This window comes from Glycine soja, chromosome 12 (assembly GCF_004193775.1).
Source record: "Glycine soja cultivar W05 chromosome 12, ASM419377v2, whole genome shotgun sequence".
Classification (NCBI taxonomy): Eukaryota; Viridiplantae; Streptophyta; class Magnoliopsida; order Fabales; family Fabaceae; genus Glycine; species Glycine soja.
In genome coordinates, this window is record NC_041013.1 from 39562798 (window position 1) to 39576780 (window position 13983).

Here is a 13983-nt window from a genome sequence, read left to right on the forward strand (position 1 = left end):
AGCAATGTATTACAATCAATCTATAGTGAACTGAGATAGTACAAATAAAATTATTATTATTTATTTCATCTAAAAAAAAGTCCCGATGTTTGGTCAAAAGACAAGTGAACAAATGCTTTGTAACTCTTAATTATATTTTATTTTTGAAGAAAATCATATTAATTGAGTCTGAAATGGTGCAACTTATGCTTAACAATATAAAAAGTTTGAGTTAACAACATGCAACATCCTACAAATACAATAAATATGACGTTGATCTAAACTTTGTAGTTTGTATTAATGTCAAGTAGAATAAATACAAGAGAATTTCTGTGCTGTACTAAAAAAATTGTGAGGATTTGGAAACTATTATTTTTTTAACCAATAAAATTGTCATATCATTTATCTTCTCATTAATTAAAGAATTTTATATTAAGGTTCATACTTTTAAATTTATCTTCAATCCAATGTTTAAAATTTAAAATAGTTGTAATTTTATTTTTTTTAAAAATAATCAAGGACTAATTTTTTAAAAAATTCTTTAATTAATTAGAAGACATATGACATTAACAATTTTATTGGTTAAAAATATAAGAGTACCAAAATCCTCATTTGGACTACCATAGAAGCTCTCTAAATACAAAGCCTTATTCAAAAATTTAAAGTCCAGAGACCGGAGACCTTTCACATTAGATTGTAATAATAACCAAAGTTGTCAAGATATTCGACTCATATTAAACTTAAGTTTAAGATGTTCCTAAAACAGGAGGCAAATGAAGCGAAGGTCTTAATCTGTGTAAAGGTACTCATGGTTTGGTTTGGATATTTATATAACTAAAATAAAAAATAATTAGATTATAAGTTTAATTATAATCATAATTAATTCTATATAATTAATTATTGTTTTTAAAATATGAGTATATATAACCGGCTATGAATGAATAAAAATAAATTATTTGAAATAATAATTTTTATAAAACTAGTTATAACTTTATATTTATAACTTTTTTAAATAAAAATAAATTATTTAAAATAATCATAAAATTGGTTATAATTTTATAACTGCTTTTATATAACTAGTTATATAAAATTTGTCATAGTTATTTTTTTAAAACTAACTATTTTTAACAGCCCTAAATCTGTGTGTAAAGAATATGATTCTCGTAAATCTGTGTTAGTTTGTTAAGAACTATTGCAGTTTAGAATTGTGAGATTAATAAGTATAAACTTTTGTGTTAATCTTCTTTATCCTTTATCTCTTTTTATTCTTTCATTTGTCATAATAGGGAAGAAATACGTATTTAACGTTATTAAATAGAATTTGTTTATAATCAAGGTGTAAATCAATCCCTATAGATCACTTCTTTATATTGATCTGACGCATGCAAATCAAAACTAAAATACACCATACTTCTAACATAATATTTCCTTTTAAAAATAATTGGTAAATATATATAGTACTGAATTTCACCCGACAAAAGGAGTGTTTAAAAAAATGACAACTATTGACATTTTTCTCTTCATGTAATTTCAAATGAACATTATCGCAGTTATCAAAACTGACTCTTCAAGAGGTACGAAAACTGAAAGCATTCACACAAGGGAGTGCTAAATATTCTCCCAAGAAACCACAAGGTTTTCAAACAAAACATATAAGAATCCTAGTAATTGCTAATATCAATCTTCTTTTGGAGATGCCGAAATAACTGTGGAATTGTAAATGAAGGCTTGTCCCATGATTTGATACATAATTTTGCCACAGCTAGAAGACTTTTGAGCTCCGTACAGTCATAATTGTTACCAAGATCAGGATCTATCATCTTATCTATGGAATTGTAAAAACGGGATTCTTGGATCCATTCGATTAAATCCGAACCTTCCATCTCTGATGACTGACCGGTGACCAGTTCCAATATGAGCACTCCAAGTTGGAATATAATCTTACAACTTTTCTGCTTCAAATCTGATGTGGATGAGGATGGTGAGCACATAAATGTAAAGCAACAAAATGTAAGCACTTACAAATATAATTTAGTTATAAGAGTAGTTTACAAGAAGTGACCTTCTGAATATGGCACCATAACAGAATTTCCACCAGATGTAAGAAGGCCAAAGTCAGATAGCTGTAATTGCAGAAGGCAATCTAACTTAATGCGATTTCTAAATTAGAGTGTTTTTTTTGCCTTCGGCATGTCAATCTGAAATGAGATATAAAAAATTCAGTGATAAAGGGAACTATTTCCTTACTTTGGCTGTGAAGTTCTCATCTAACATGATATTGCTTGAGGTGATAGAGACATGACATACTGGTGGGTCACTGAAGAGAAACAAGTATTCCTGCTTTCAAAATCAGCATATGGGCAAAAATCAGATAACCATGCTCGGCAAATTTTGTAGTTCTACTGTTTGTTCATATTTTATAATTTTAAATGGAGAGGGTATCAAAAGCCTCTTAGAATTCCATGTTGTATTGTTAACGTGGAACCTTACATCGATCCTTGATGATGATAAGTCAATGTCACAATTGTTCGATACTAAACTGCCTCCTCTTTAGCATTATATAACCCAAAATAAGACAGTTTGAAAACCAGCCAAATTACATAAAATATATCTTGCAGCTAAATATGTAAACTTTTCTTTTTCATTAAGCATATATGATCCTTATTATTGTTAGAATCACATTATTCTTTGCCAACATTTTGTCTTCCTGCTCAGTGCTTACCTCTTGTATTTACTTATGCTATTTATCCTGTTTTTACTTCCCCACTCTGCAGCTTAATTTGCCTTTATTTGATCCTGTCTCCTAGAGGTTATACAATGTGAGTTTGACACTTGGTATGTGCTGCTTTCCTAATCAAAAGATATGATAGCGATCACCTCTTCTCTCAAAGTTGCGTGGCTTTTGCCAAGTTCCTTGACATGGTCCTCTCAAGCACTCTAGTATACTCTACTTGTTCACCTTTGTCAATTTGCAGTACCGATAACCGTCCCAATTCGAAGTTTATTTTTGGAAGTTTTAACCTTGCTGACTATGACAACAGTTAGCAAGTCCCACATCATATTAGTTGCTAGTAGGGAGAAGATGACACTAATAGCTATTTGAATACACAGAAGCTAACTTCTACCCTGGTCCGTGGAACCAAGTGACCTAGTTTTTCTATATTCACTAACTTTGCCATATGTGTCAAGTTACTTTTCTTTCACGGGTATAACACTACCACATATCTAACTTAACAGGGACTTCCCCGTATCCATAATCAACTTGAAAAACTCAACCGGACATTAAAATTTCAGGTTATTCAAATTTATTGTCACAGAAAATAGAATAAGAAGAGCGCAGTTTCAAGCTCAAAATATTAGACACTTCTGGTTTGGACATGCTTTAAAAAGCAGATTTTACCAGTGCAGCCACAACGCCATTAGCTATCTGTAATCTTGTCCTCCAATCCAAGGGAGTCTTCAAAGGATCTGCCAACACCCAATCATAGAAACAAAATAAAAAATGTCATTGGGAAGATCCTCTAAACATTGTTTTTATTCGGCTTTCTAAATTTACCATTTAGATGATCCTTCAAGCTTCCATTTTCTATGTTGTCAAATATGAGCAATCTGCATAGATGACCCAAAAAAGAAAGTTACAAAATCGCTATACCATTATCCACACCTATACCGAGGACACTCTAACTGTAACAGTGGCTCATGTCCATTTCTTATTCAACAAATGACTTTATTGAGAAAAATAAAAAACAAAACCAAGAAGATAAAACAAATCACATTTTCCAAGATTTTAAATAAAACAGTTCGTGATTGTTACTTTGGCTGCAACTTCAAGGGTTTTTTTTTAGTGTAACGCAGCCGCAATTATGGCCACATTTGTCTGTAATTTCTTGCGATGCCAAGAAACGAAACAAAATCATTGCTACCGCGATTTAAAACCTTCACAATTATTTTATGAATCACAAAGAAAACGCGAAACAGAGAACACTGTCTACACGAACCTCTTGTGATTGCGTCCGACGGAGAAGCCTCTGAGCGAGAGAAGGTGGCGATGACGCAAGCGCCCCAAGAACTGCACGTGTCTGTAGAAATCGTCGTTTCCTTCATCGAAGCCTTTCACTTCTCTCACCAAACAAGCGCCGCCGCCGTCTCCGAACTTGGCAGCGTACGCAGAAACCTCGGAATTGCTGTAAAGGACTCTGTGGAAACCGTCCGTCGCTCTTCTAACGTCCTTATACGAAATTCTCCGCACAAAAAACACCGCACCTGAACAATTCATCACAAAAAGTGTGGTGTTTGTGTTCAATTTGATAAATGAATTAGAATTTATTGAAATTGAGATAGGATTGATCGAAACGAAGGAGGGTGGAGTGAGAATTGAGATTACCGGAGCGAGATCGGTGGAACCATGCGAGAAGGTGGCGACGGAGCTTGTGGATGAAGGGATCCATGGTTGAGAGCGTAACGGAGTTGAGTGGGGGAGGTAACTCCGTCAAATTCCATTCGCCTTTGTAGGTGTTTGGTGAAACGGGAACAACGGCCTTTTTATGAAGAAAAAATAAAACGAATCTGCGGATTCTGTTCGGTTTTAGAGAACGTGAGACACATAACACTGATAACAGAACAGAGGAACAGCTTCAACGTGCGTCAACGTTACTCTCTGAAAGTCAATTAAAAAAAGTATTAACGGAACGGGATGCTAATCCAAAACGTTTTCCGTTTTAAATACGGTTTTTGGTTAGAGGAGTAAGAATAAAGAAAAATGTTAACAATACACTCTTAATTTAATGAATTTTACTCCCAGTTATGTAATTTTTTTAATAATAGTTATCACGTAAGAAGTAAAAAAAAAAAAATGTAAGAGAGAATCTCATAAGAGGATATTAAAAACGTTTGTAGTCACTTATGCTTTTAATCAAGTGGTACAAATATAAAATAAATCAAGAGAGAAATATTCATGTAAAATATCTCATGGTTTTAAAGACTTTATTAATACCTACTATTATTTTCTATCCTTTTTTCTATTATTTCATTTTATCACATTAAATTTCTCTCGATTTTTTCTCTTTATCTCTAAAGGTTTCAATTAAAATAAGAGGTTTATCTAGTTACTTATTTTTTTACTGGGACTTAAAATGAAATAAGAGTAGAAATTTTTCATAGAATATTATTCATATATATCTTATTTTCAGCATCTCAAACGTAAATTTTAATATTTCATTTTTATTAAAATTTTAACTTAGATACACATACATGTGTATAATCGCATAAATATTTCATTTTATATTATTTTACATTTATTTAAATTCAAATGTTAAATTAATTTTTTAATATATTAAATTAAATCTAAATATTTCATTTTTTTAATTTTTGGTTGATTTATTAATTATTTTTTAAATAAATATGTTACACGAATTGATATATAAAAAATTGAATGTGTGTTACCTTAAACAGTCCGTAATTAGGATCACGATGGACTCTTTAAATAAAAGCCCAAAAACATGGACTTGATCTGCTTGACCCGATTAAGTGATTAACCTACTGTCTAAACCAAACTCCTAGAATAAAGGTCTAAAAAAATGACGAAAAATCATGTGTGTATGTAAGTGTGCACAGAATTTTATTTCATTTTATAAGCAAAAATTAGCATGATACCTATGTCTCCAGGTTACTCGACTTCATTTGCATCTTTTATAATAAATAAATAATATAATACATATCTAATTTATTAAGGTAATTGCTATTAAATGAATTAATATTTATGTGATGAATATATTGTCTATAAAAATATAAACTATATTCTTTGTAGTAAGTAAGAACAAAATAATAAGATGAAAATCTTTAGAATGTAAATTTATATCTATTAATAAAACATGTTTTTCTTATTCCATTGATTCATAATAATTTTTTAATTTAGAAAAAAAAATTAAAACCAAAAAATAAAATACTCAAAAAGATTAAACAATATTTTAATCTTACCAAAATTTATAATTATTTAAAATAAAAATATATAAGTAATGATTGTGAATAAATATAACACAGTAAAATAAGGATGTATATGTGTTCCTGCCACTCAATAAAATTAAAATAAAATAATAAAATAATTAAAAAAATAAAAGGTGTTTTAAATATATCAAAATTTATGATTATTTAGCATAAAAAATACATATAAGTGATGATTGTAAACAAACATAATAACGGAACAGCTAAAGGTGCGTATGTCCCACCTTAGTCCCTATTCCTAGTCATGTTCCCATCCTTGATATATGTCAAAGATAAAATTTTATATCCATTCTCTTCCTCATATGAGATTAGGTATATTTGGTTTTTTTTTTTTCATCCTTATCCACTAAAAATTAGTATGATTTAATAGAAATATATTTGTAGCTATTTTAAATTAGATATAAAATATTTTTTAGTATAAAAATCTCAATCTTATAATATAAATATTTAATCAACAAAATATTTATTTTTAAAATTATTTAAATTTGTTTTATACAATTTCTATTTAAATGACCATTTTATAAAATTTTAAAGTAAAAATAAATTTAGATAACTAATTTTTATCCACCTATCCTTGTTTAGGGTTGGATATATATGTCTCATTCTCATTATCAACCACTAAAATAGCTATTACTTAAAAATAATATATTTATAGATATTTAAGTTAGATTTAATTTAGTTTTTAGTATAAAAATCTTACCTTATAATACAAGTATTAATAAAAAACATTTATTTATGAAATTATTTAAATTTATTTTATATAATTTTTAAGTAAAAATATTTTTATAAAATTTTAAAGTGAAAATATTACCATTGGAGGTCGCATATATCCGCCGTATCCCTGTCCTTCTCGAATGACTATTACTTTAAAACAATATATTTATAATTTAATTTTAAGGAATAAATATAAGTATAAACATGAAACAGGAAAACAGATTAAAAAAAAATTAAAAATAAAGAGAGACAGATAAAAGCTAGAAAAAAAAGTTTTGGAATGAAAAAATTAGAAGACATGTATCTTACGGACATAATAATAATAATAATAATAATAATAATAATAATAATAATAAAAATATTGATTCATATTATTTTAAAACAAAAAAATATAATATAACACTACATCAAAAAAAATATTTAATAGAGTACATAAACAATAGTATGTAATATGACAGTAATATGATAAATTGTAAATATCTTTTTACATATGTAATAATAATGAGAGAAAGGAAAAAAAATGAAAAGGAGTTGGTTGTTCTGGTTTTTTTTTTTAGAAAATAGAAGAAATAAAAGAAAATTAAACAGTAGTTTTTTTAATTATATTGTGACATGTATTTTGTAAAAGACCAAAACTTTCTATTTGTTTAATATAATAATATATAATAGATAAAATAACTTTTTTTATACTCGTTAACTTTTTAGTATTTTTAATGTAATATAAACTATCTTTTAATTATGAACATGATAATTACTTGTCAGAAAAAAAACATAAACATGATAACTTAAATATAGTTTTACACAAAAAAATATTTAATAAATTACATAAATAATAGTAATAGATAATTTTGGCTAATAGAATGGTAATGTTTTTATGTTTTATATAATAATATATAATAGATAAATTTTATTTTTTTTATATTTGTTAACTTTATAATACTTTTAATGTAATATAAACTATCTTTTATATGTGAACATGATAATTACTTATCAGGAAAAAAGAACATGATAACTTTAATATAGTATTACACAAAAAAATATTTAATAAAGTACATAAATATTATATAATACCTTAATAATAATAGATATTTTTTGCTAATAGAATGATAAGATTTTTTTGTTTTATAATTAAAAGTAACAATTTAATAACTATTTATTGATAATATAAAATAGTTTTATATTATTATTTAATTATAATTTACAGTTTGAATTATTTTCAAGATAATTATAAAAAGAAAGAGAGAGAAAAGAGAAAGAGAGAGAAAAGAGAAAAGATAAAAAAAAAAAGAAGAAAAGACGGAGAAGTTTTGGAGATTTTTTTTAATAAGGTGTTGACATGTGCCAAAAGAATTTTATTTTATTAATATATATAGAGAGATAGAAATCAAGTTACTCTGCACGTATAATATTTTTTTATTAAAATATAACTAAATATTGATTATAAGATTATCTAACTACAAGCATTTGGTTGATCTAAAATAATTGGTTTAATTAAAATAAAAATAAAATAAATGTGAGTGGCTAGAAGTATAAATTGTTGAATTGACACCAAAATAGACGTTGACTCATATATAATTTTGGGGTTGAAATTCTCCTTCCAACTCCTCTACTAAGATTAAATGCACGTTTGATTTTGTCATGTTTTAAGAAAAAATGTTTTTGATTTTATTTATTATTTTTTATTTAATTTTTTTTATTCTGATATATTGAAAATAGTTTATTAAAAACAACCTTTTTTAATGATTAATTTAATCCAAACACTCCCTAAGCTTTTGACATTATCCTTCCTTTAATTTTCAATAGAATTTAATGTTTTAGGTCAACATTAAATTATTGGAAACAAATAGTCAACATGTTGACAACTCTACATAATTAATATGTTCCAAGTTTTTCACCCAAAAAAATAATGTACATTTACTTTCTTATTTTTGGAGTCAAAATACCGGTTATATACTATATCATGCAATAGAAAATAACATAATTATAGTGATATAATTGATAAATAATTTTATTTTTTAAATATATTTAGGTAATCAATTATAGATAAGTGTCTATAGAAAAAAATTTAGTTAAAATGTATTGGTCATTTAAATGAATCTATTTCAAGACATTAATCATTAACTTTTAATTTTTTTAATCATCAATAATTAAAAATTCTGGCTCCTTGATGAGATATCAAGATATTCTCTCAAGGTCTAGGCTTTTAGACCAACTATAGGACTAAAATTAATATCATAAATTTGATGTTTAATTACATTTAAAAATTTTCATTCTATCAAAGAAATTAATGAGATATTCAGATTACTAAAATATCATATAATATAATAGTGGCATTGGTAAAATAAAAAAACTCAGGTAGTCATGAACTAATTATAATACCATTTTGGTTGTTTAATTTCATTGGTGTTTTTGTTTTTTGTTGTAAGCACGGTGTCATTACAATTTCGTTTGGTTTTACAAATTCAAATTTGTTCATGACATGTGCTAGATCAAATGCTGTCTCATTGAAAAAAGAAAAAAAAACTGGTACAACAAACATCATAAAGTGTTTTCCTATCGATAACACTTTTAACTACTTAACAAAAAAACACATTTTCATTTATGCAGAAAACACACTTTTAAATATACCTTTTTTTGAGCAAACACTTTTAAGTACTTAAAGACAACCACATTTTAAAAAAAGTTAAAGTGAGTCAAATATTATTAAAATTATTGAGACAGACTTTAAAACTGAAAAAAAATACTTATAAAAATATTTATAAATTATTCACTTAAATTCACTTTTTTTTATTGAAAGGAAAGAGTCAAATTTGGGCACAATTTTTTTATGACAACTTATATATAAACAATTTAATTAATTCAACTAGATTTGTTAATACTCTGACAGATATTGCATGTGGTGAAAACATGATTTTATTATTTTATTATATTTTACAGGTGAGTAACTTTAAAATAAATATTTTTTTAATAAACAAATAAGATTTATTTTTTAAAATAAGCAGATTTTTTTTAAAACAAGAACAGTTTAAATAAATATACTAAAAAAATAAAAAACTATTTATTTTATTAAAATAAATACTTATTTCAACAAATAAATTTAAATAAACTTCTATACATCTTTTGCATGCAGTGGCAGGCTGGCATCACGTTAGCAATCTTTGGATGTTCTTTTTTCTCTCTTGAAAGGGAGAAGGAATAACCCTACATGGCTACATCCTGAACAGGGAACAGCAACGGAGAAACCCCAGCTACATGAGTGTGTTTCTTTGCACGTCATTGGATTCTGTCTAGTTCTAGTTTTGGTCTTTGCTTCTATTATATCATTGCTGACTCTTCTTTAACATGGTAGTGCTCACATCCATGTGCTATGTGCTATATTCACTGCTTGATCCCATGCTTTACAATGTTTATCCCTCTCCATGTATAGAATAGTTAACCGTTTCTATTAATCTCTACATACATATCACATGATTATTTTTTTCTTCATAATTTAAGAAACTGAAATACATATCTCGTAAAGATAGGATGAATCATTGATAGATGATGATTTAAGATTATCTTTTTCTTCATACAAATACGTGGCGATGCCATATTTTGTATATCCATATTTATAAGTAGATTAGGAATAAGTTTTGATTGACTCACGATCCAATTAACTTTAACTAAATTGAAAGAAATAATTTAGGTTCTTTATCTATTTGGATATGGAATCTCACCATATAAAACTCGAATCAATTTGAACTAATATTATTTTCAATAATTTTAAATTTTATGTATAGTGTGATTTTATATTTTTTAAGATTATTTATTAATTTTATATGACTAAAATATATTTTTCGTCTCTCTAAAATATTCAAAATATGTTTTTAGTTTCTGTAAAATTTTATTTGTTTTTTCATCCCTATAAAATTATATATTATTACTTTTTGCTTGAAGTTGGATGTGGATAAATTTAAACTTTAAGTAACATTTTTAATTAAATTTTTAAATATAAATTTTAGGAATAAAAAATCATCACAAAATACATAAAAAATGTCAAATAGGAACATTTTCTTCTTATGTGGGAATTAGAATTAATTTTTATTTATCTACTTTTATCTACGTGGGGTGAAAAAAACATTTGTATTCAGCTACAAAATTTATTTTATACATTGCGGGAAGTTCTTCTTTTTATACATAGCTGTAATGAACCAACATTAAATTTCGAAGAATAAAAACACAATTTCGGCTAAAAACAGTCACAAATTGAAAAATTAAAAAAAATGCAAAAATGGAATCCCTCTTCCCTAAAATCAATCCTCATCAAGAAACCCTCAACAAATCTAAATCCAAAATTAGAGATCAAGGCAAAATTAAATCAAATGAAGGCAACGGGAATTTTTTTTTGAAAGATGCAAAATTTATTAAACCATCAAAACTGGTACAAGGTGTACCAGATTGATCAAGAATCTGCAAATGAAAATTACATGAATACCAGAACCTCACATTCTCGATAGCTACACAAAATGCTTTGCACTATTCTATAAATAAAATAAAACTATGCCAGCAACTAGTAACCGCACAAATCCAAAAAAACTGCACTCTTGTCACAACAACCCACCAAAAGAAAGATCAGAAAAACACACTGCATTTGCTAGCAACCATGTTGCTGCACTAATGAAATCTCATATTTTCAAACAAACTATGGAGGCAACGAGAGTGAACACAACAGGATGGGATGGAGGCAAAGTTATTGTCTATCACAAGCGGAGGCAACGACGACAGGATGGGATTCTCGACGGCATTAGGGTGATGTCATGCACGAGTTTATGTATAATGTATTGACAGCAAATAGTACCCAATTAATTACTCATGCATGCTCATGGAACTTTAGTAACTTTCTTGTATATTTAATTTTCCACTAAAATCTTTTGCAGCTGATGTAAACTATGCTGTGAAGGTGTCTGGAATTGAAATTACACCAGACCCTGTTGTGCGTGCTAGGCCTGCCACCTTTAAGATTTCAGCTGCTACTGGTAACCCCTCTCTTCTTTATCTTTATTTTTGTTATTATGAGTTTTTTTCCCCAATTTTGATTTTTCTTTTATGCGTATAGCCCGTGTGGTGATTACAGGGACAAACGAAATTATAGACACTTATCTTGTGTAGCATTTTAACATGTCATTTACTTATTTGAAAAACTCATGAATTTGGTTCCTGATGTATTAACCTCTCTCCTTAATAGTTCTTAAAGTGATGAAACTATATAAATAGTTTTGAAGTATTGAATATTCATTGATTTAGTAGTCCCTACATTGATATATTTCACTAACATCCAGGGACTATTTTGAACTCTGAAGGATTTTTTTTATGCTTAGGGGACTATTTAGTATGTTTTTTAATACTTGAGGGATTACCTATATAACTTAGGGACTATTTAGGGGAGAGTAATACTTTAGGGATGAAATTTGATGGTTTATTCTAATAATTTTTAGTTGATTGTGAATAGAATTGCTGTCAATCCTTGATGCAGGTGAAGCTATTTATGGAGGAAAGTGGGTAACTGCAGTTGCATACTTCGGTTTTGTTGTCCTCAAAGAAATCCATGATTTTTGTGAGGAAATATCATGTCCTGTTGCTACTGGCAGTTTTGTGGCTGCTCACACCCAAAAATTGCCTGCATTTGCCCCACCAGTTAGTTTCAATTTACCATATATAATCTTTTAGCAATGAAACCAATCTATAAATTTCACCCTATCATGAAATGTAGTTTCCTTTGACATCTATAAAGAGCCCCTTAACACATAAATGAATGTTAGCAAACACTTAATTTTCTGTAGAGCATTATATTTGAGATAATATTCCGTATTCTTTAGCAGCAACGCATGTTCTTTGCCTCTACTCTTTTCCACATGCATTAATCACTCTTTAGTGCAAAATATGTTATGTTTCCTTACATGTATATGTGATTTACATCCTGTTGATATATTTAACATCTGTTTAAGGTATTTCATATTTGGCATTCATTCTTCCTTCTTGAGTTGTTTTCAAGCTTCTGAATCTTTTAGAATTTATGGAATTTCATGAAGCTGGTTGATCATAATTGCTCGAGTTGTTTTTAAGGGAAATTACTAATGCTTACAACCCACAGACTTGCAATCATTTTCCTTCTTGAGTTGTTTTCAAGATTCTGACTCTTGATGATCAACCACGATAGTTATCACACATATATTCACCTAAATGACTCTTACCTATTAGAGTTTAGCAATAGGCATGATAACTATCCTTACCTAAATGACTCTTACCTATCAGAGTTTGGCAATAGGCGCGATAACTATCCTGTTGATCATTAAGAGTCATCTAAACTCTGATAGGTAAGAGCAATTCAGTAAAATGGACAAGTCTTGGAGTTAGTGTTTTTGTGAGTAAGGCCTTGTTTTTTGCAATAGCCCCCCAACTACACGAGTTAATGCTTATAGACGTGTTATTTATAGATTTATGGTAAGATTGGAATAGCTTTTTTCCACACTCAATTACAAATTATAAAATTGTGGATACGCTAGTTCATATCAGACCTTATCTCTTTTGTACTACTTATTGCAGTTGCTATTTTCTTTTCTTTTAATGTCTCTGATATCTCAGTCAAGTTTGCATTATATATCGTATGCTTGCTTCTCCATTCAAACATTGGTAGCATCAATCCCAATGCATTTGAATGGAGAAGTTACAAATAGCTTGCTTTGGCAAAATTACGTTTGAGGGTTTCCAGTGGTACCCCCAAATAGGCTAATACTAATACTCTTAAGGACTTATTTTTGTTAGCTCATTAATTGGGTCCAAGTTACTTGGCAATATTTATAGCAGGCTTAATTTTAAGAACGAGTTGTTTGTTTATCAGTTTGCTTGATATCGTCTTCCTGATGTTGGACTTGATTTTTCATCAATTTTCTTAATTACCTTCGGTGGTGATGTAAACTTTTCCTGTACTACTGTTTTTGTTTTAAGCATGCTTTTCTATGATGACAGTTTCATTGGGAGGTAAACCTTTTCTATTTTTGAATTTGGAACAATGTATTGCTGAGATGTGAGATCAATTCCTTGTACGTCTTCAGTGTTTACAGGGCAGCTACACAGTGGAGATGACACTAAAAAATGACAACAACGAACCATTAACTTGCATCACCTTTAAATTCAAAATCGTTTTTGGATCTTTTGTGTCTGATATCTGAAGTGGCCATCGCTCTAACGGTATAGGTTGCTACTTTGACATTGTTGTAAACTATTTCTAGTAAAAAAAGAAAAAAACAATGA

General features: G+C 28.1%; 2 protein-coding genes across 3 annotated transcripts; one reads left to right on the plus strand and one right to left on the minus strand.

Annotated features, from left to right (window-relative positions):
* Window positions 1-1403: 1403 nt before the first annotated feature.
* Window positions 1404-4566, minus strand: LOC114378053 (probable receptor-like protein kinase At1g49730). 2 transcript variants are annotated; one of them, XM_028336562.1, is made up of 7 exons: window positions 4364-4566; window positions 3978-4242; window positions 3536-3588; window positions 3380-3447; window positions 2227-2319; window positions 2042-2102; window positions 1404-1942 (listed from the first exon to the last, which is right to left on the minus strand). In XM_028336562.1, exons 1-7 carry the CDS (start codon window positions 4425-4427, stop codon window positions 1641-1643), a joined length of 906 nt encoding a protein of 301 aa, XP_028192363.1. In that variant the 5' UTR covers window positions 4428-4566; the 3' UTR covers window positions 1404-1640. The 2 variants fall into 2 exon arrangements, with proteins under 2 accessions (XP_028192363.1, XP_028192364.1); XM_028336563.1 differs by having other exon boundaries at window positions 2227-2316; window positions 4364-4564.
* Window positions 4567-11376: 6810 nt separating this feature from the next.
* LOC114379018 (putative phosphatidylglycerol/phosphatidylinositol transfer protein DDB_G0282179) lies at window positions 11377-12664 on the plus strand. The gene is made up of 3 exons (XM_028337582.1): window positions 11377-11497; window positions 11610-11708; window positions 12206-12664. Exons 1-3 carry the CDS (start codon window positions 11377-11379, stop codon window positions 12397-12399), a joined length of 414 nt encoding a protein of 137 aa, XP_028193383.1. The 3' UTR covers window positions 12400-12664.
* Window positions 12665-13983: the final 1319 nt, after the last annotated feature.

Excerpts from the sequence above, each read along its gene's own strand:
- LOC114378053 (XM_028336562.1), bottom strand. The coding sequence starts at position 4,427 with ATGGATCCCTTCATCCACAAGCTCCGTCGCCACCTTCTCGCATGGTTC. Across the intron at positions 4,243-4,363 it reads GTTCCACCGATCTCGCTCCG|GTGCGGTGTTTTTTGTGCGG; the intron begins GTAATCTCAATT and ends TGAATTGTTCAG. Across the intron at positions 2,320-3,379 it reads ATGGCGTTGTGGCTGCACTG|CAGGAATACTTGTTTCTCTT; the intron begins GTAAAATCTGCT and ends TGATTTTGAAAG.
- LOC114379018 (XM_028337582.1), top strand. The coding sequence starts at position 11,377 with ATGGAGGCAACGAGAGTGAACACAACAGGATGGGATGGAGGCAAAGTT. Across the intron at positions 11,498-11,609 it reads TAGGGTGATGTCATGCACGA|CTGATGTAAACTATGCTGTG; the intron begins GTTTATGTATAA and ends AATCTTTTGCAG. Across the intron at positions 11,709-12,205 it reads TAAGATTTCAGCTGCTACTG|GTGAAGCTATTTATGGAGGA; the intron begins GTAACCCCTCTC and ends TCCTTGATGCAG.